Source organism: Echiichthys vipera (genome assembly GCF_963691815.1).
Source record: "Echiichthys vipera genome assembly, chromosome: X".
NCBI classification, from domain to species: domain Eukaryota; kingdom Metazoa; phylum Chordata; class Actinopteri; order Perciformes; family Trachinidae; genus Echiichthys; species Echiichthys vipera.
In genome coordinates, this window is record NC_139825.1 from 15,744,700 (window position 1) to 15,767,914 (window position 23,215).

Genomic DNA, 23,215 nt, shown 5'->3' on the forward strand with positions numbered 1-23,215 from the left:
TCAAACAACAAAGTAGTATACACTGTGAAATTGATATTTTTATCCCCTCACTGTTTCTCTGCCCTCTCTATAAAAAACAACAAAAAATCCCAATAAATCGCTTATTTTTAATGCAAAGGAAAGTGATAAGTGCACTTCCCTGTGCATTAGATACAGTATTAAAATAAAATACATAAAACCTTAATACATTTATTTTGTGAACAGTTTCATTACATCTACAGAAGCTACCTTAAACACATGAAGACTAATGATGCTTTACTTTTTCCATTTTTGGCTGAATGACTCTTAGTCCCTTGAGAGCCCTTGTGAACAATACTGCTGTCAGATCCTTGTGTCCACACACACACACACACACACATACACACACACACACACACACACACACACACACACACACACACACACACACACACACACACACACACACACACACACACACACACACACACTACAGCCCGCCTACTCCCCAGTCCCACCACTTCCTCCACAGCTCTCACATTAGTGCAGTTCTTTCAGGCTCATCAGATATTCAATGTCTCACCATCACATGAAGATCACACTTAAACTCAGGAAACAGCCACATTATTCAGTGGATTATAAGTGAACCTCTCTACAGCTGCTGGGCTGCTTTTGTTTTGTTTAAGAAGAACTTTTATTCATCAAAAAATAATAACTTTTTGGAAGTACTTTGGACAACATTACAGCTGCATGTGGAGGCCACCAGCTCGGGAGCGATGTCATCTCTACTTTCTCACAACAAAGATCAGCCGCACATCAGAAAGTCGCTCTCTGATTCTTCTCCAACTCCATCCAGTGCCACCACCAAGAGCCTGAGGGTAAGGCCCGATGGTCTTTAATCTTTTCAGTGTCTGTTTAGTTAGAGGAAATGCCACAGCTGACATCTTGCAAATACTAACATCAAAGCTAAGTCACTGTCAAACAAACCTCTGTGGAACAAGCCAGAGAGGTTTTTATGTTTGTAGAATCTTAGCAGCTACATGATCAATGGAAAAGAATGTGAAGCCATAAATGACCTCTCACTGCCTCAGTTGAAATGAACTCGAGTCCTTTTTTGGAAAATACAGTTTACACATGACAGCTGTTGGAATGCAACTGCAGTTTTTTTTTTCTAATGTCCTCTAATCCTCTTTATACTTTGGCTCCATTGCAATATTTTCCTTTAAATTGTGCTACAATAGAAAATTTGTAAGAGCAGAATCTATAAAGGTGTAATGAGTGTCTTCTCAAGTTTTCCTGGAAAGCATAGTTGCTCAAAGTGCAGCCTGCAGACCAAAGGAAGTCCTCAGAAACATTTTGTCTGGCCCCCAGACGTAAAATGAAATGCATGCATTATATCTGAAACATCCAGAGTCCATTTCAATACTGTCACTTGCCCACATTTAATACACAACCCAATTGCGTCGGGAGCAAAGAAGGAAATCAGGAGATGTTGTATAAAAGCATCAAAATCCGTGCAGGGAGGAGGGTCGGGGTAATGGATTGGTGCCAAAACACAGGACTTTTATCTGGGGGACTGGTGTTCCTGTCCTGGATGTACTAAGACCACCACAACCTGTTTTTGAATCTTATCCAAGCTGATTTGTTGCCTACACTTTTCAGTTGCGGTCCGCTTCGTATCACTTTTTCATGGCGTTAAAAAGAATGTCATATTTCACAAGATATCCCACAAATTATTGTGCATAACTTTTCGTAAGATATCATACGAACCTTCTGACGAGAATACGTTGTTAAGTGTCGCAGGCATTACATTCATCATTTCTAGTGCTGTTTTTTTTTATTTTGATGGCCGTAATTTGGAAATGAGATATGTGCATTTTTCCTGTGCGGCCCTCAATCATATGTGGGCTCCGTAGACTGGCACTCAGTCCCTCGATTCAGAACCCCTAAAAGCTATAATGATATTCATTTATTTTAGTACTTTAATTGACAATTAATCATACCCAAACATATACAGATGATGTTTCCGTTTTTTTAATCAAATTATGTATATGCTGATTTGAATGACACAGTCAAAAATGTGTTAATGGTTAGATTATGAAGTCCGTTTTATATTATATGTTGGGCATTTTCCTTTATTCACTTATACCTTATACACTTTATACATAAATACATCTTCTTCTCTATTGTTTTTCATTCTTATGATTTCTTATGTTTTACTCATTTTACTAAATGTATCTATCAACCTTTCATTGTTTTTCCATTAGGTAATACTGTAAGCATTAATCCTTATACACTTAACATTTACGATCCTATTGTTTTTAATATTATGTTGTTGTAATTTTTGTGAAATCTCTGGCACAAGAATTTCCTTAATAATAAAAAAGTTCTAACCATGTCTTATCTTATCTTATCTTATCTTATCTTAATCACTATTAGTGTACCAGGGACAGTGTGGTTATACCCCAATGCCACAGATAATAAAGGTTTTTCTATTATAACACTTTGACATGTTTGTAATAACCTGCATAAAGTGTGAAATAAATTACATGTTGATGTGCATGGTAATAGGAATAATATTGAATTCCTACTGAATCGAAGGAAAAGTTGTAATCTATCTTATCTGTTTATGTAAACTAAAGAATCCACTTGGGAAAGAGAGAGGGAGAGAGAGAGAGAGAGAGAGAGAGAGAGAGAGAGAGAGTGAGAGAGAGAGAGAGAGAGAGAGAGAGAGAGTGAGAGAGAGAGAGAGAGAGAGAGAGAGCGAGAGAGAGAGAGAGAGAGAGAGAGAGGGAGAGAGAGAGAGAGCGAAGAGAGAGAGAGAGAGAGAGAGAGAGAGAGAGAGAGAGAGAGAGCGAGAGAGAGAGAGAGAGAGATACAGGAAGAGAGTGAGAGAAAGAAAGCAGAGGCTGAAAGACGGGATGAACAGAGGAGGAGGGATTGAGTGCTTACGACATGCTTGTGGGAACTCAGACGTTATGTATGTTTATTTCTCTGCTAGTCCTACGGGAAGCTCACATTTTCCACTTGGGAATAGCTGGTCAGCAGGGAAGAAGTTCCTTGCAGGATCCAGAGAGGCTGGAGGACAGCTTAGTGACAGAGTCACTCACATACATGGGACACAAAAGCCTATGTTTCCAACAGCATCTGTTTATACGTGCTGTCGCTTAATCTAAGCCAGATCTTTTTCCAAGTCTGCATACTGTATATCATTAATGAGCGTTTACAGAGCAAATCCAAGTGTCCAGAGAGCCCTAAAGGAGCTGACATCAGAGTCTGGTGAGGCTCCAGAGATCTTGTAAATGTCCGAGCAAAGGCAAATCACTATGTTTACACGTACTGTCTGTAACCTGAAGCCCTGTTTCTTCTTCATATGAATCTACTTAACATCTCCTTGATTTAGTTAGATGTGTGACTGTTTAAGCAGTGGTCACCAGTATACTGTTTGCTTTAGTTTATATGACTGTAGTTGTGCATTTACTCAAGTATTTAAGTAAAAAGAGTATTTTCTGTCCATGCCACTTTATACTTCTACTCCATTTCAGACGGAAACTGCATGCCATTTATCTAACATTAATTTGGCAAATCAAGACTTTTGCACATTAAGTATGTGACTATTAAGATTACTAACAAGTTGATTGACAAAAAAAAGTACTGTAATGAAAGTAATTTTTCAAGTACAAATATGTCATGGTTCCAGCTTCACAAATGTGATGATTTGCTGCATTCCTTGTAATAATAGTTATAATAATAATAATAATAAAACAATAACAATAAAAATAATAACACTACAATAGTATGTGTACATTAACGTGCTGTTTCTTTTACCTTGTTATTGTATTTGTAAATATTTTATGTCTTATTATATTTACTTTTTTTTCCTTTATCTTTTTTTTTTTTGTTTTCCTTTTAGTTGTTATTTTCTTTAATGGAGCATGTCACACGTTTGCTCTGTACAACCAGAGTGACAATTAACATCTTGAATTTTGAATAAATGTTGAGGTTTAGACTGTTGGTTAGACAAAACAAACATTGTTAAGGTGTCATTTTGATTAGCTTTTAATACCTGTACTTTTAATACATTATCCTGATTCAACTTATTACTGACATTTTCAATGCAGTACTTAAGTCTTGTAGACTTTTCAGTCAGTGAGGTATTAGTACTTCAACTTAAGTGAAGGATTTACTGTGTGACTGTCACGAAAATGTCTCTATGTCTGAAACAATATACGATGCAAAATGGAACAGCATGTACTATCTTCGAAGTTCAGTCAGACAACCCACGTTTGAAATGTTTATTGCAACAGCAGAGCATCGTTAAAGTTTGGCATCTAGACTCCAACTTCATCTCTTTCTCTGCAGAAAGTTTATAGTATGAGATAATGTTAAGTGATAATCAAATATATTCCTCCCCGTCGGAGCCTGCAGGTGGATGCTAGGACAGAAAGAGAAGTCAGCAAAACTGATGCAGGGCAGCAGTGGCATTGAAAAGGGAAATGTTTGCAGCTTAAATAGACAGCCACATTATGTGAAACAGTGCAACTCGAGTTGACAGCCTGAGCTACCTCGCAGGCATCGCTCCATTTATGTCAGCAGCAATATGTAATTTTAGTGCATCATTACTCTGGTATATGCTCATCTAATTACTGCAGGCAGGATAATTACCTATTCTAAGTTAATACATATTGATTGTTAGCATTAGTTAATGTCATAAAAACTGAAAGAGTGATTCACATTACATACATGATTTATATGATGACAGAGCATTTAAATATGGAGTGGATGAGTTCAGCAGGTTCAGAGAGGATTGTGATTTCTCTCCGCTGTCTACTGTTTTATATCTTAATGTCATTTTATCTTTAAGCACTTCCAATTGCCTTGTTGTTGAAAAGTGCTGTAGTAGCTCCTAGAGGCTGCACTTTGGCTGATGGAGCTCACAGTGACACTACTAACATGATGATGCTAATTAACACTAAACAAAAAGTCCAGATGAGCTGGTGTGAACGTCAGACAAAATGCATTTTTGTTCAAAAACTTCAGGACATCACCTGAGTTATTATAATTCATCCTATGAGTGCCATGTTTGTCTATGTAAAATGTAATTGTAATCCATGTATTACTTTCTGAGATAACACTCAAAACCACAAACGTGAACCTCATGGTGACACTAGAGGAAAAGTAAGAGGATCACAGAAGTCATTAGGATTCATCGTTGGTCGTCATCGTCCATGATGACTGGACAAAATTTCATAGCAACCAATCCAATAGTTGTTGAGATGTTTAGATAAACCAGCAGACCAGCATTGCTATCCCTAGAGCAATGCCAAAATAGAATAAAGTAATATAGGCAAATTTATTGCAGCACTGAATACATTTTTAGATGTCTGTTTGAATGCGATAGATTTTCAATTCAAATATATATATATATATTCATTATATATATATTCATTATATAAATGGAAAATTACAAATTAAAGGAAACATCTGAATATCAAAAATTTTGTAAATCATAAACTATGGCCTTCGAAGTCATACATGAAAACTAAATTAAACACCTATGCTCTTCCATCATCACCACCAGCATCATCATCAGCGGCAGCACTAAACAAGGGGAATATATGAAAATTCACACACAGAGCCTTTTATCTGTGATCTTAAAAAACTGTTCCCAAATCATTTAGTGTAAACCCGCTATTACTAAAACACTTTTAATTTGTCATAATTTATATTTCATATAACTGGTGATGTTCGAATGAAACCTTTGCCCCTCACAGTCAATTAAACGATGTTGTATCATGCTAAATTTTCTCATCTTCTTGAGTTTTGTTCTGCTTTTCTATGTGAACATCTCTCACCAAGGAAACCGTCTAACTTCCAGCTTCAGCAGGCAATTATGCACACAAGCCACTGCCAGAGCTATTACCTTCTTTGGATGTGTTTAGTTATCTCTGCCTGTCAGTTTATTTAAGGGATCACTTCCTCTCTCCTTCTTTAACTTGGCTTGGTATTTCAGACGGCCATAAACCTTTTCTTGGAAAACTGAAAAAAAAAGTATTTTGTGAGGAATTGTGGTGTCCCTTCAAAGAATTGCTGCACTTTGCTTTTAGATCTATTGATAATGAACGTACTTGCTGACATTTTACATCCTGTGCGCATTGAAACTGCGTGTTTATAATATTATGCATAAGAAATGGTCAACATTGTAAAAAAATACAACCTTGTTTGTGGATTTGATTCCACATAGTGCTTCAGAAATCTCACATTCTGTCAAACAAACGATGAAGTCAAGCTGTGAGATGTCATTATTTGTTCAGTAACGAGCATCTACTGAAATAGAGGACAGCTCATGACGGGGTTGAATGACTTGTTTATGCCAGTGTAAAGTGTAAGTTGGGACTAAGTAAAGCTGAAGACTCGGGTAAGATAATCAGGAATGTCCTTACATTGGCATGAATGTTGCATTTTGCTCAGTTCTAAAACATTTCTCTTCTCTTTCAGCACGAAAGACTGTCCAGGTGAGCAAATCTAATCCACACCATTAGTACAGTACATACAATTATCAACGAAGAGATTGACACAAACAGCAATCCATCAGTGTCTCTGTGACATTCAAGTGTGACAGTAACTGAGTCAAATCTCAGTGTTGAACACTTAATACCTGTCTTGTGTTTTCAGACTGAGCTCTTCTGGATCCTCTGACGTCTCCAACGACTCGTCGACAAATCACGCTGAGTCGTACTTCTTACGGCGGGACAACAGACTGTCAGCAAGAAAACGGGCAGAAGAAGAATCAGCAAACAATGATTATAAAAAGGCAGGTGATGCATGTTGATCAAACAACTGTTGTTTGAACTAACAAAGGAACTCACTGTTATAACTTGACAGTTAATTAACTCACGTAAAGAGTCTGCATCTTGTTTAACCAGCCATTTTCAACTCGGGCTGTCCTCATGGAGCTTTACACAGTGGATATGAGGACATCCTATACACACGAAAAGATGGTTGAGCCTCTGTCAATTCATAATGAGAACTGAAATATCCAGCCTGCAAAGGATGTTGCACTGCCAACACAGAAACGTCAAAATAAAAGTACACAACAAAACGTTACATAAACAGTGGCTAATCAATTAATAAGTTGTTGCACAGAATATAAATCGGCAAAATTGTTTGACATGATCATGATATGTGATCATCTGATTTTGTAATTTATTAATTATCATTTATTAAGCCATTTATTTTTGATACATTTTGTCTGGGTTTTCTAACTGTTTGTTATCCAGATCTATTTGAAGGCATTATCTTGAAATCTTGCAAATTGTGAAAGATGTTTAGTAGAAGTCATGTTTACCCAGTTCACCCTCTTAGTTTAGCAGTTCGCATGCTAACATTTGCCAATTAGCACCAAACAAGGCCAAACACAAATTTGGTCTTTGAAATAAAACTAATTTAAAAACAATTTAAACGTTTGACCCGATGATGGCTCTACAGAAAAAGTCACCAAAGTGATTAGAATTCATCCTGAGGGGAATATGAATTAATGGCAACGCATCTAATAATTGTGGATATTCAAGATTCAAGATTCAAGAAGCTTTATTTATCCCGAGGGAAATTATTGTGCAACAGTTTCAATACAAAGGTGGGAAAGGATCAGAGTAACGATAAGCTAACATAATCAAATAAAAATAAGCTAACGTAAAGTGTGACAGAGTGCAACAGACATTGTGGTTAAGCGTAGGTATATACAATATACAACAATACGCACTGTGCAGTTTAGCAGCAGATTGAAATAAAATAAGCTAAATAAACTAAATAAGTGAGAAGGAGCGATAACAATGTTAAAAATTTAGCAGCATTTCCTACAGAACTAAGTGACAGTAAAGTACAGTGTAGCAGCATTTTACTGAGATACGTTACAGTAAACCACAGTGAAATGTAGCAGCATTTCCTACAGAGCTAGGTTACAGTAAAGCACAGTAAGTGTAGCAGCAGTAAGTTACAGTGCCACAAAATAAAGTGATGTAGTGGTGATATAAAGTGACAGTGTAAAGTGTAGCAGCCTTTCTTACTGAAGTAAGTTACAGTACAACTGAATAAAGTTGTGCAGTGATGATATAAAGTGACAAAGTGACATTATCTCAGGATACAGTGTCTCCACTGTTCCTTACCTGACCAGGGGGAGATGAATTATAAAGTTTGATGGCCACCAGAAGAAAAGACTTCCTCCGCCGTTCAGTATTACACCGGGGGAGAATGAGTCTGTGGCTGAAGGTGCTTCTGCTGGAGGTCAGCAGATGGTGGAGAGGGTGAGAGTTGTTGTCCAGGATGCTGTGCAGTTTAGACAGCATCCTCCTCTCAGACACTGCCACCAAAGAGTCCAGTGGGACCCCTAGGACGGAGCCAGCCTTCCTGATGATCTTACTGATTCTCTTTGCGTCTGCTGCCCTCAGCACACAACAGCAAAGAAGATGGCACTGGCTACCACCGACTGATAGAACATCCTCAGCATGGTGTTACATACATTGAATGACCGGAGCCTCCTCAGGAAATAGAGACGACTCTGTCCTTTCTTATAGACAGCCCCAGTGTTCTTGGACCAGTCCAGTTTGTTATCCAGGTATACTTCAAGGTATTTGTAATCCTGGACAACATCCACAGTCACGCCGTTGACGGAGATGGGTGTGGGGGCAGATTTACTCCTACGGAAATCCACCACTAGCTCCTTAGTCTTGGTGGCGTTTAGAATCAGGTGATTAGCTGCACACCAGTTGATGAAGGAGTCCACAACGGCCCTGTATTCCTCCTCCCCTCACTGACACAGCCAACAATTGCAGAATCGTCAGCAAACTTCTGCAGGTGGCAGGACTCAGAGAGGAGCTGAAAGTCTGAGGTGTACAGGGTGAACAGAAAGGGGGAAAGAACAGTTCCCTGTGGAGCTCCAGTGCTGCTGACCACAGTGTCAGACACTCCGTCCTGCAGTCTGACATACTGTGGTCGACCCGTCAAGTAATCCGTAATCCAGGAAACCAGGGGAGGGTCAACCTGCATCGCCATCAGCTTAGGTCCCAGCAGAGCAGGTGGGATGGTATTGAACGCACTGGAGAAGTCCATGAACAAGATTCTCACTGTGGTTCCTGGTCTGTCCAGGTGGACGCAGGCACGGTTGAGCAGGAAGATGATAGCGTCCTCCACACCTAGTCTCGGCTGGTAGGCAAACTGTAGAGGGTCCAGTGATGAGCTGACCAGGGGCCGAAGAAGTGAAAGGACCAGCCTCTCCAGGGACTTCATCAGGTGCGACGTCAGCGCCACCGGTCTGTAGTCTTCGGAGGTGCTGGGACGCACCTTCTTTGGTACTGGTACCAGGCAGGATGTCTTCCACAGCACAGGGTCCTTCTCAAGACTCAGGCTGAGGTTGTAGATGTACTGCAGGACTCCAAACAGCTGGTGCATGCTTTGAGGACCCTCGGGCTGACACCGTCGGGACCTGCTGCCTTGCCTGGGCAGAGTCTGCACAGCTCCTGCCTCACCTGCTCTGCAGTGAAGGTCTGTCTGCTGTGTGTGTTGGTGGGGATGGAGAGAGGTGATGCCGGGGGGGAGGGGACAGGTAGGGCAAAATCAGGAAGGAATTGAGGGGGAGGGGGGGTGTCAGCAGGGCTGGAGGTTTGGAGGTGGATGGTTGTGGAGGAGCCGTGGGGGGGTGGTCCAGAGCCCTTTCGTCAAATCTGTTGACGAACAGATTCAGCTCATTGGCACGTTCAGTACCACCTCCTACTGTCTGGCTACTAGATGGTTTGTAGCCAGGGATGCTCCTCATGTCGCTCCACACGTCCTTTAAATTGTTCTGCTGGAGTTTGTGCTCCAACTTCCTCCTGTAGGAGTATTTGCCCTGTTGGATCCTCTCCTTCAGCTCCCTCTGGACCTGCCTCATCTGCTCTCTGTCCCCTTCTCCTCTGAAGGCCCTCTTCTTCGCATTCAGCAGGACCTTGATGTCTTGGGTGACCCACGGCTTGTTATTTGGGAAACAGCGTACAGTCACTGTAGGAACAACGCTGTCCACACAGAAATTGATGTATCGTGTATATATTGTACAAACCTGATGAAAAATGATAATGGATATACTGTATGTACAAATGTTTGGGCAAATGCAGCCAGTAGATGTTGAGATATTCCATTGGGTAAGTGTAAACTCTGACTTGTTCATTGCGATAGATGCTAATTGAGTTAGATTTGAGTCAAATAGTTAGATTTGAGTCAAATAGTTAGATTTGAGTCAAAGTCTATCTTTGTGTTACCGGCCCCTGTGAAAATCCCACAAACCATCACTGCAGCTGTTGATTGGATTCTAACTATCTACCTTCTTGCACTTATTTTCTTACTTCTACTGTGAACTTTACAGCTGCTGGACAAAAGTTTGCACATTTCTTCACATCTGTACACATTTTATACAAACCCTTTAATATAGATCTACAATTTACATATTCATATATTTTTCTATTGTAAATTGTCATCACCAAATCAAATTCCTTGCATGTGCAAACATAACCTTCAGTGAAAATGTTTCTGATTCTGATTTTGATTACAGTCTGAGTTCTGTGAAAACAATCACTTTGGAAATGCTAACAAATGCATATTTTGTAGATGTATGAAAAGGCACTGGCCACCAATCAAAGGCTCAAGTCCAAGCTGGAGACAAGTAAACAGGAACTGGCCATGATTCAGGACCATCTGCAGAGAGCACAGGTACGGCGCACACCCAAGAACTAAAGGGAATGGTAGATTTCTTAGCACGCACACGCACACACACACACACACACACACACACACACACACAGAAATGCCTCCCATATATATTGTAATGATGAAATCAGGTAACACTGTAATGTGAGAGAAATGTGACATGAATGATAGCAGTTACACAAGGAAGCTGTAATTACTGTCAGACTGCACGGCTGACTTTTGCAATAATAACAGTGAGTCTCTGTGATTGAGTTCCTGTGTGCAACTGTGGAATATTTTACATCAGACACTTAAATGTAACACCTTTAATTATACAGTTGCAAGTATGTGTACTACATTATATATGCTATAATCTTTTTGAAATAACCTTTCATTAACGCAGAAGGGAAGTGTGGAAAATTGTGGATCCAACATGCTTGAGACAGAAAAAAAGGTAAAAATTCATAATAATACTTATAGATATGTTTTTATTAAGTATATTGACTTATTTATCTTAATCATCAAATGCTCTTCTAGGAAAGCTGGAGTCTAAAAAACAGGATATCAGATATTGAAGAACAGCTGAAGGTAATTCTAGTTACTTTGTGATTCCCCTTAATATTCACTGCAACTTTTTTATATTCAGTCTCCTTAAAATACAGCAGGATCTCTTAACTCAGGAGGAGCTTATTTGACATGAGGAAAACAATGAACAATAAATCTAAACAGAGTAAAGTGTCTGTGGGACTTGGAGCGGCGGTGTTAGCTGCTCTGTCTGCGGTGGTTTTAGCTGACATCATTTGTCACCATTATGCTCCGTTGGCTGAGGAATGTGTGAGCACTTTGACACTGCAGCAAGCGAGCGAGCGGGCGAGCCATCAGTATTCATCTATAGTCTAACGTTCACAGATGTCTGCTGTGTTATGCCCAAGAGGATACAAACAAAAACCTTGTTGTTATCTGTGAAAGGGAGGGTCTAAATAAACACGAGATGCTTGCTTAAAACAGAGAAGCACGTTATTGTGTGCATTTAAATGAGCGAGTCCTCTCCAATTGTGTCCGTGTATGTGTAATGTGTGTTTGTGTAACTGTTTTATTGTAATACTCTGCCCAGACGGATCGAGATCAGATTACTCTTTTTTTGTTATTGGGTTGTCCGTCCATATCTCAGGAACCCCTGGAGGGATTTTCTTCAAATTTGGCACCACTTGGACTCAACGTCACTGTGATCTCACAAAACACACGTTTGTCCATGATAACATTTCACGCAAATATCTAACAAGATAAAATGATAGATGATTACTTTTCATACCCAAAAGGTATAAATCAGAAACAGAGAAGGAGACATTTGGTCGGATACTGCATTGGTGAAACTGTGTTGAGCTGGTGTTTCAGATGTTTTTAAAATTAAAAAAGAAGTAACTTTTTTTCAGACTAGGACTGATGAAGCCCCACGTTAGCTTCTGCCAGTACTGGATGATGGTCAAAAGTTTCTATCCTGATATGGATTAATTCATTTTATGATAACAATAACATTACATGTTTTATGTTCATTATGAGTATTTTATCACTTTATTGACAAATTTAGTGAAAAATATAAACTCTAACTATTTCAGTTTGTTGATTTATTGTGCTGGTTGTGATCAATTTAGATGATATAATTATAATTGTCTATCTTATATTGCAACGTATGATTCCATTGAAAGATGATAAATGATCATATTGAACCATCAACCAGCTTCAGATGACCATTAGACTGCATGTTTTGTTTGGAATGACTCCGTTAACTCGAGTCTGGAAATGTCGCAGGAATACAAACCAGGACTTTGTGTAAGAGACAACCCACAAAATAAGCTGTACAGTTTCCATATGCTAACAGTTAAAATGCAGCATGTGAGGTAGACCTATAGCCTATTAATAATAAAAAAAATATATATTTACCATAATAATAAGATGCAGCACAGTGAGCCCTCCAAGTGAGGAGCCACGTGTAATTTTAGGCCTGTGCCCTCTTTAGTTGTCTCATGCTCTATTTGTAGGCCAAAGCCGAGCTGAAGATGGAGAACCAGAGACTGAAGGACGAGAATGGAGCTTTAATCCGCGTCATCACTAAACTGTCCAAATGAGACAGGAAGCAGGAAGGAAGAGAAGAATACGGATACCAGAAGCCATTTCTACGCCTGTATTCTTCCTGCATTCATCCTCTGACAGAATGTATGTACATAGTTTCCCAGTAATGTTGGAAACTCAGGTCCTGTGTGTGTTGAGTAACTAACAACTGCAGGGGTGAGGACACATTTGCCATCATCTGTGGAAGCTTCATGTTATTGTACTGTATCTAAAAAAATACATTAAATAAAATTCAGATTGTATATTCATAAAATATTTCTACATAAAAGGCAAACCGACCAATTGGTGTGTTTTTCTTCACTGTGCAAAGCCTTTACAAATACATGTACATATATGGACAAAATATTGCAGGTATTTCCACATTACCATGGAAACTACAGTATTTTTGTTCGCTTCCATAAGCAGCAAACAGTCTCTTAGGTATCTGGGACAGATCATGGATGAGCTACATTTCTTAAGAACATGGGAGCGTCATCTTTGATTAAAGAGCTTTACCTTGAGGTATCATGTCACAAATAATACATGTTTCCCTTTTTAACTGCATTTAAAATGATACAAAATAAAATAAAAAAAACAAACATATTGCTTCACAGCTGTCAGCACCACAGCAAAATCAGAGATGCATTTAAAATGATAGATAGAAATGTAAGGTGATCAAAAGTTAATTAAAAGAAGAATTTAAAGAAGATCATGTACCATGACAGACACTCAATGAACTCAGAGTTGAGACTTTTCTGTCTTATGAGACAGGTTTAAGATGGACGAGTAGGTCAAAACCACAGAGTCCTGCACACTGTCTAGCAAAAATACATTTATTTCCTTCATCAGCAAATACATTTATTTTTGCAAAATAGACAGTGTACGAAGGCTTGTTAGCAAAATGTTAAGAAGGAACTTTGAAGCTGAAGTATTGTTAAAAACATCAGAGTGAAATGAAGTGAATTGTTTTTATATATGAATTTCACTTTAATATCATTTGATCATCACGACTGAAGACAAATACTTGTTGTGTTTGTGTTTTTTACGACAACTTCAAAAGCACCACGCTGGCTAAAATTTATCATCTGTTTCACATTCAAAAGATTTAATGAGTCCTATTTACAATCTTACATTCACAAGAACTCTGTCAGACTCACATATTATTTTCAATTCTGTTCATATTTGATTTAGTGTATTATGGATTATGAATCATTGAAGAGGTGCCTTTAGATTTGTCCCAGATTTGTAAGGGAATGACATATTGTCCTAAACTCTTTTGTCTCTTTGGTTGCTTTATCATCCGATGGCTAGAACACTCACTCCTCAACACTCTTCCAATTTTATGCTGTATATAATGCCACCCACTGACAGGAACAGGAAAAGCACCCTCTGATCCATTTACACATCACGCAGGACGAGACTACTTAAAATGCCTTTATTTCCTATGAGTACATTTTGACAATACACAGATGTCCTGACCACATCCCATATGTTGGTTCCCTTGAGTAATTCTACATAGAGTGACATATGATTACAAGTTTTGTGGTAATTTTGTTCTCTTTAGTTTGCTGGAAAACATGGATTTTTGCACAGAAATAAAACATGCAGTTCACAAAAAGGCACAACTACTGACACACCTCTACAACAAGACAAAAACAAGAGTCAAGAAAGATGTTCAAGCATTTCCCTTGTCTATGTTGCTCAGAAAGTGGATAGGTCGGAGGATGATCAGGTCTTTGGATGTTCTGTATCATGGCTATGTTCATATAAGAGGACTAAAGAGGAACCACTTTTGAAGCAGCAGGTTGGCAGTATTGCATAACGAATGTTGTTCTGAACTCTTTGGGTCTGCTCTGTGCTCAAGATAGCTTGGGAGACCCAGGAAGACAGGGATTTTGTTGCCTGCATTGCAGAAAAGTGACCCATATAGTCATTTAACAGAACGCCAATAAAGAAATACAGGCTCTTTTGGTCCTATTGCAAATACACAAAAATAGGAGACATAATCTGATGGCAGCTCATGTACACGTAGATGGGAGTGAGTCTATTCAATTACCCCCAGGAAAGCATGACCTGACATGAAAAGAATGTAATCTGGCGCTTCCACTCATCCTGAAATCAATTCTTCAGAACAGACTCGATATTAAAAATGGAAATGTTGTGTATTCCTCTCAGTCCCTCTTAACATGAAGAGAAAGCTACATTGTTCTCTCAAAGATGGGTCTTCATGAAGATTAAAGGTCCTCTTCATGCAGTATTATTGAAGAGTAAATGACAGCACACAGGGTAAACAAATCCCCACATTAGAAATGTCATGGTAGAAACAACATTGATATCTCAGAGCATGCACATGTGACACGAAACCAACTCATCCCATTACAGTCCATCAGTCAAATAGTTTGTTTGTTTGGAATGAAAAAAATATTGATTATTTAATCATATGACTGGAGCTCTTTAAGAGGATTACATCAATAATATGCATTAATAATATTCCATAGAACTGATCCAGCAAAGAAACAGTAATAAAAAAAGAATTGTATAATAATGTTAAAAAGCAAAGTTCAGTTTAATTTAAATGCAAATTGCTGACTAATTTCTTATGTTAAGAGGTATAATCAGACATATGGGAGCAGGATTTGGTGAATAGCAATAAGATGAGAAGGAACAGTTTAATGATTGACACAAGGAAAAAAGGCTACAAGTCGCTTAAATCGTCCATCGTGTATCTACATTTAATAAACTAAGACATGACACCCATCTGGCAGGAGTAAATGAAAAAAACACTTGCGGTACACTGAGATAGAAAATCAAGGAGCCGACAAATATCCTCCTTTTAAAAATAAAAAAAATACAGTCTACTGGTCAGTGACCAACACATACTGTATAACAAATGCAGGCAGAAATGAACAATAAATATATGACTTGTAGCCCAAGCACATCAAAACACTGGGTTTGGAGAACAAATAGAAAACAAAGCGTGCAGTTTTGTGGCAAATTAAGGGGATTTCTTTTTTTTCTTACATGTGTAACACAAAGCAATCCTGCTTTAATCCCAGGCATTAAAGGAGCCTGTGAACCCTAACATTGATTATTCAGACATACATCCAGTCCCATTCAGCAAAAACACATACACTTTGCAGTCAGTGCATACTCTTTTTTTACTCCGTTTATTATAAAAAATGACACAGAACACAAACACACATACACAATATAATTATGGTTCCTCTTTAAAACATGCTACTATTTACATCATCTTGTGAATAGCATGCTGTAGCGTATTAACAAATTTTGCGTGATGCATAATGTCAACAATAGGAAGAAGTAGTACTGTGCTGCTGTTCACCCGCCTGCAGAAGTTTGATTTCTGGTGACAATATGGCCTCCTCTGGAAGCAAAGAAAGGCTGTAATAATTTGAGTTTTATACGCAACTGAAGGCTCAATTCTGAAATTTAACCTCCACTGAATATTTAATGTTGAAATGTACATACCACTGAAATTATAGAATTCAAACAGTTTACTTCTAAAACCATTTTTCTCACTTTCTGAAAATCACATTTGACACTATTTGCACAACTTTTTTTGCGATCTGAAACTGAGAAATATATATTTTTTATTTAACTGTCCTGTCTACGAGGACCTAAAGTATGTACTTTTTGGTGAATTTCTTTTGGATGGATGAATATGAAAAACAACTTCAGTCGTGCATCAGGAAGGTAGATTTTATCTGCCGAGCCTGGCAGATAAGGCAGAATATTTTGTGTGCATGGCATGAAAATAAAATCAATAAATCAAATAAAACTGGAGTCTTTCTACCACCTTGAGTGATATAAGCTGGACATTTCAATGATTTCATAATGCTGACATGTTTTCTAAATACTAGTTATTGTGGCAATAAATATACTGAAGATCAGCATCACATACATTTGTAATCCCTTGTGGTTTTATGTAACTCACGGTTTTCATTATTATTTTAATCAAATCATAATTTCTCTCACTAGATATATTTCTCAAAGTACCGAAGCTACTGTAAAATCTTACCATGTACCTCATAGTAAGAGCAGAAGCACCACGAGGGGTATAAATAACATGTCTGGTTGGGAATCAGCGCTATAGGAAAGAAGTTGAATCATTTCATTCAGATGGTCGGCTTTGGTAGCCCAAATTTTCAAACTTGAATGCTTCATCCTGAATTTTGGTGTGCAAATGAACTTGTCTCTTTTTAGATAAAAAGGACCAATTGAATTTGATCAAATTGAATATAGTTTTCTCCCCCAAGGAGGTTTTGATTTTGGTTTGTTTGTTTGTTTGTTTGTTTGTTTGAACCCATTACATTTTGGAGCGGATATTCAAATTAATTCTAAATTGTTAACACTGCCAAGGGCATTTGTCCCTCATGGAGGTCTGCGCTCTCTTCTACTTCTTCGCAGTTGAGTTGAACACAATACTTTGAAATTTCCAGGTGGAGTTTCCAAACCACATTAATTCAGTTAAATGGTTCTCTAGGTAAAATATTTCAATGCTATAAATTCAGAGGTATTCAAATATAAAAATTTAGTTGTTCAGAGTAATACATTTTTAGGTGCTTATAAGATTCAAGTCCTAATGGGCTTTTTTTTTTTTGCTTCAATACCTCTGCACATCAGTCTAACAGTTTCTGTGTTGAAGTTGATACACCACCTTGTTGCAGCATTTTGGCTCCAGGTTTACAAAGCTTGTGGCCAATGAGTGAGCGATCCAAACAACATGAAACACTGCGAGGCATGATACATGCTAGATTCTGCAGCTTTATTTGGTTCAAGCAAAAATGGTCCAAGGTATGTTGACTGAATAATATATTTCGCCCTGTTGAGATTCTACAAACCTGCATTTTGTAGTTAAATTCACGCTCTCTTCTTACATTTCAAATTCAGTTCTCTATAAAAACATCTCGTCTTTGACCAAAATCCTCATGTTGTTTCACCGAAAACTGTTAAAATATTTAAATGTACTGCAGTTTGGTAAAACAAAACTAAGGAAGACATATACTCTGTAAAATGTATATCCAAACAAAAAAGATTAATATGGCACTGTTTTAGGAAGCAAGAGCAGAATTTAAAAGGAGCAGTCATAATTGGTTTGAACATCATTGATAAGCTTTCTTGTATCCTTACTTTGTCCGCAGATAAGTAAGATTTTACATCCAAGTTGTCAACACAAGACAGAACCCAGATGGCACATTCCCTGACTACTTTTGAATAAAGTTTTCCTTTTGGGTAATAAAACAATGAAGCTTTCTCTATTTTCCAAAGTGTCATATCAGGAAAGGCACCCTTGTATTCCTGTCCTACATTAGATCTGTCAGAAGACACAACAAATTAGTGTTGAACCTAAATGCATAGATGTGCCTTCATGGCAACACAAAACAAGCAACTTAGATCAGACCATACTGTGTTTCTACTGCACTGTATTTATCTCCCCCTCCAATGAGAGCGGATAAAATTAAAACAATCATTTATGCAGCTTTAGCATGAAAATTAATTGCAACATGGATTGCTGCATTCAGTGACTTTGACCTCATTCATTCTCAATTAAATATTTTTGCATTAATAGACTTAAACAGACTCTATGCAGGAAAGAACCCAATACTACAGTACTTTCTATTGCAAGTTAAAGCACACATATTAGCAAGATACAATACTAGGCATGGTGTATGCAGAGCAGTCAGGAGGTAAGTAAAGCATGCTCTATAAACTAAACTAAAGCTTTATTTCCAGCATTGTCTTCACCAAGACTTTCGTTCAGTGTCAGCACCCTAAGAATCAGTTTCTAAGTTTCTTCAAATGAAAGAAAGACCAACAGTCGATCATTCATGAACCAGTCACGCGATAACGCAACGCCACTCTCCCCAGCATACACGAATGTGTGAAATGTGATGCACAAAAAAGAGTTTTTTCGACCATGAATGAGCGGATATTCTAAGATGTCTCTTTTTTGCTGAGCAGGTTTCATGACGAGGAGTCATTTGTTAAGTCATGGGTTTCATGCAAAGTAGGGGTGGGGGTTGGATTTTTGAGTTAGTGCATTAGCTGGTTGGTTGAGCACTTTACTTCTTTGCATTCAAGGATGCCAGCTGACCATCAATATCCTCCTCTGGCTGCAATGGATGCCACTGGGCAATGGGGCGGCGCGGATTGGCCAGCATGTCTGACCAGTGCTTCAGACCTAGGCCAGTTGCCTTACTGCCCACAAAGATCTTTCCAATGGCATCGTTCTTACCGATCTTGTCATAATCAAACACTGTGACCGCCACCAAGATTTTCTAAGAAGGGAAGAAGAGAGAATGTGTAATTATTATTTTTTATAGTTATTAAGGCATTAAGATATGCCCTTTAATTACTTCATACTTACTTACTAAAGATAAAGATAAGGATAAATATTTTGGTTTGACTTGTACCTGCATCTGTTCCAGAGGGATTTCAAAGCTGAATGATTCATTATAGTAGGGGTTTAGGGTGTTCTTCTTCACTGTGGTCTTCTTTTTCTTCAGACGTTTACCCCCCTGCAGCAGCTGGATCTTCACATAAGGATCTGCAAAGGGCATCCATATAATCAGTAATAGCACTATATTTTCCTTCAATATTTACTTCCTTTTTGTGACTTCTGATATGCATTTCCATCATTTGGATTTTTTCCTGTGTTGATTTATCCTCTGTTTTGTGACATATGTATTTGGGTCTGCTGAATTACAAATGTGAACTGCATTTACCAAGTGCACTTGACTTGATGAAGCACAGTCATTATAAACTCTGGGATTCCCTTTTGTCCAAAAAAATGCACATTAATAAAGAATATAAAGCAAAATTAACATTAGTCAAATGTATTGTATTTTCTTCTTATTTTATGTATTAGTATGTATAAATATGTTGTACTTCTGTATTTTTCAGTTTTGTTGACTGGAGGGGCCTCTTTTGGGTAGTTGATGACTGTCATAATGTATATGGGGATAAACAAGAATATTTGTTTGTACTTATATTTAAAATGAACGATGTCCAGTATTACATGTGTATGTAGAGGCTGATGATTTGCTGTTGTTCTCAATCTAACCTCCAGTACTGACAAATACAAAAAGAGCCTTCCTTACAATAAACCATGTCTGATGTTTTCATTATGTGTTTTAAGCCATAGCAACAAACACAAAGCCTAAAGTGTCTGACAACAACACTAATCTCAACAAAAGTGTATTAATCTATACTTTGTTTCCAACACTGTCATTTTTCTCTACCAGATAATCCACAGGCGTCCATCTTCTTCAGGTTCTTTGCCTCCAGGATGCAGACGGTGAGTTTCCCTGCGGTGGGGACGTAACGGAGGGAGATGCAGATGTCTCCGAGTTTCTCAGGCTGAGCAGTCAGCACAGAGAGAAGAGACAGAAATGACACAAGCTCATTAGACAAGCATGAGAACACAAGCAAGAGCTGAAGCAGAATGTTCTCAGCTACAGTCTGCTGAATGTCTTGCACGTTCTCTTTGGGGCCTATATTAAGTTTGAGAACAGTTAAGGATATTAAACGGACCACTGAGGGGAAGAGATGGTGGTTTTTGCTTCAAAAGGTTGAGGCAAGACAAAGAATGTTTTCATGCACGGGTCAATTAACATGTCTTCTTTCAGACTAGTGAAAAGGAAGCATCCAAAATACACATTACAAGGTCACGTAACGTTATGAAGACAAGATCCCTGAAAAATGATCCTACTGCTGAAATCTATCAATGATATCAGTCTTCATTCAAAGCATAATTTCAAAAGTTTAATTCTTAACAGCACCTCCTCTTGATCTGCACTCTCCAGATCCTTCCACTCTTCTATCGGCCGTCCGAGGTCGATGGTGTTCATGGGAATCTTCACCTCTCCAATGACGTCATGTTTGGAAAATCGGTCGTAGTCGTAAACAGACATCAGCAGAGTCTTCCCACCAAGCTCCTCGTAGGGCACCTGATCAACAGACACAATACTGATGCACACCTTGATACTGCATGTTTTCAAGAGGTACACTAAAAGAAATATGTTTCAGCGAGTTGGATCTAAAGTTTAACTTAATATGTTCAAGAATAATTTTGATAACTCATCATCTTAATTATTATTTAAACATAGTCATGGTGTTTTTTCAGCTACTATAGAAAATCAGTGAATGAGTGAATATTTTAAGGGACACTGTGTAGAGTTTCAAGTAATTTATTACGTCTTCAGTCATAGACAAGTCCTCATCGGTGTACAATTAGGCTACCCCTGCCAACATTCTGACTTATCCTCCTGTGCGAATAATTTCTTATAGGAAAGGTAAGCTCGATGGAGGCTTCCATGTCCTTCCGGTCTATAAAAAACTATGAACGGCCGAGAGAGACAGAAGGCACTATGTGGTACCGGTATGGCTAAGCACGATTCTGCTCAGAGCAAGAGTATGAATAGATGCGAATTAAAAAGGCAATGTGACTGTGGTTGAAGGCCAGTGTAGCTTCTACTACACGCCTGGAAAGGGAAGGGTGAGGGGAGGAGTATTCAGTCGGTTGTAATCTCTAACTCGCCACTAGATGACGCTAAATCCTATTATTGTCCTAATGACATACATTGAATTAAAATGTATATAACCTCTCATTTCAAAGTCAGAGAAAAATATTAGAAAAGACAAATAGCTCCAGCTGACTGAAACTTTCTTAACGTTGAAGATAAATCTATGTGGTGCCATCCTTTTGCAGCGACACACAACCTTTCAAGTTCAAATAGTAAGAAGTGACTTGGTTAAACTGTAAATTCTGTTTTTGCTGCTGCAAATTTGCAGGCAGGCAGTGCTCCCAGCGTTACCCAGAGCCACTTGTGAAGTCTCTGCAGGCTTTATTAGCAGCATGTACTGCCAGCTGCATAGACTAGAGAGAATACATTGGCAGCAGGTTCGGAGGATTATTTGTGCAGCTCATTATATATAAAAACACAAGCTTCCTCACTGTAATCCATACATGTTTGATATGTGTCTCTTTCTGTTTACAGCTGCAATTGATTGACTGAAGCAGGATATACACCTTTTCTGCACCAAACAGCAGACATACTGACAGGACTTACCTTGAATATAAATGTCTCATTGAAGACTGGGTTCAGTGTTTTCTTGTGGACTTTGGTGTCAAACTTCTTCTTCTTTTCAGGTAGGAGTTGGACTTTAACGTAAGGATCAGATGTTCCACCTGAGTCCATGGATATGAGGTCCGCAGCTTGAAGGATGCCAACTGTGAGCTGTGTGCAGAGGAGGTGTGGGCATGACATAAGGCACAGAAAACAGAATTGTATCAGGCCAAAATCGAAAGCTTTTTTTCATTTATGTCAGGGTCATTAATTCAGAGATTGATTATGTAACATCTGACAACTTAAGCTGTGCAGTCAATGCAGATGTTTCGAATGTCAGAGGGTTTTCTTCATTGTCACACAGCTGTCACACTGTGGTTTTTCTTTACCAGACGATGTGTGTTTACACTGTATGTTCAAGCTAGTTTTACATTAGGGACAACTAGAACAGATACCTACATATTTTATTCTAGTCTCTGCTTTGTTTTATGTTGATTTAATTTAATGAATTTACTCTTTGATTTAACACTCAAGGCTCATGAATTCATGTCATACTACTCTATAGGCTACTGAGATAATTACAGCAACCATGGTTACTAAAGTTTCTGGATCTTTTCCCAGGGCAGAATGATTGCAAAACTATTTAATACATATAACGATTTTCAAAATTGGTCAGCATGTTGCTCTGCTGAGGTTTTACAGACCTTGAAGGAGCAGTTTTACATTTTGGGAAATATGCTTTTTTCGCTTTCTTGTAGAGAGTTAGATGAGAAGATCATTATCACTCTCATCTGTCTGTTTAATATGTTAGCCAGTTAGCTTAGCATAAAGAGAGGGGGAACAGATGCCTATATCTGACCATAATTGAATTAATCTAATCTTTCATTCATTTTCCACACAAATTGTCCTGTTGCTTAGTTAACAAAATTATGCAGGATGACATCACTGAAAACTGCATTGCAGGAAGCTAGGCTAGCCTGTTCATAAGCACCATTACCATTACAATATAACCATAAACTCCAACCAGTAATAGAATGTCTATATTTTTTTAAAGCTTGCAAATTCTGTAATGTATTTACAAGTGAGAACCACAGACCTTTCCATTTTCAAAGTCATAATCTATAGAATATTGCAGCTTCCCCAGTTTCTCTTCTTCTTTCTCCTCTTCCTCCTTCTCCTCCTCCGTCAGTCCGGTCTCTCCCTCGTCATCATCCTCATCATCCTGGTGCGTCTGTGGTGTGAAGGTAAGACAAAACCGAGTGTTAAAGGTCATGGGAGCGGGGATCAGACTGCGCGGCTCCCCACGACAGCCAGCATGCCACAGACACTGGAGCTCACTGGAGTTT

At 38.4% G+C, this 23,215-nt stretch overlaps 1 protein-coding gene and 1 long non-coding RNA gene across 3 annotated transcripts in view; one reads left to right on the forward strand and one right to left on the reverse strand.

Moving 5' to 3' along the window:
* The first annotated feature begins 570 nt into the window (after nucleotides 1-570).
* On the forward strand, nucleotides 571-6,736 carry LOC310965326. Its single transcript, XR_014593779.1, has 3 exons — nucleotides 571-836; nucleotides 6,457-6,473; nucleotides 6,634-6,736. It is a non-coding gene; the product is annotated as an uncharacterized lncRNA (long non-coding RNA).
* Nucleotides 6,737-15,930: 9,194 nt separating this feature from the next.
* Nucleotides 15,931-23,215, reverse strand: part of LOC310965162 (synaptotagmin-2-like) — a 39,784-nt gene continuing 32,499 nt past the window's right edge. For both annotated transcript variants that reach the window (XM_083938604.1, XM_083938605.1), the window contains exons 4-9: nucleotides 22,966-23,091; nucleotides 21,873-22,040; nucleotides 20,583-20,750; nucleotides 20,043-20,160; nucleotides 19,215-19,348; nucleotides 15,931-19,079 (exon numbers count right to left, since the gene is read on the reverse strand). In XM_083938604.1, coding sequence (XP_083794730.1) covers nucleotides 18,864-19,079; nucleotides 19,215-19,348; nucleotides 20,043-20,160; nucleotides 20,583-20,750; nucleotides 21,873-22,040; nucleotides 22,966-23,091 — 930 coding nt within the window. In that variant the 3' untranslated portion in view covers nucleotides 15,931-18,863. The remainder of the gene's footprint in view (nucleotides 19,080-19,214; nucleotides 19,349-20,042; nucleotides 20,161-20,582; nucleotides 20,751-21,872; nucleotides 22,041-22,965; nucleotides 23,092-23,215) is intronic.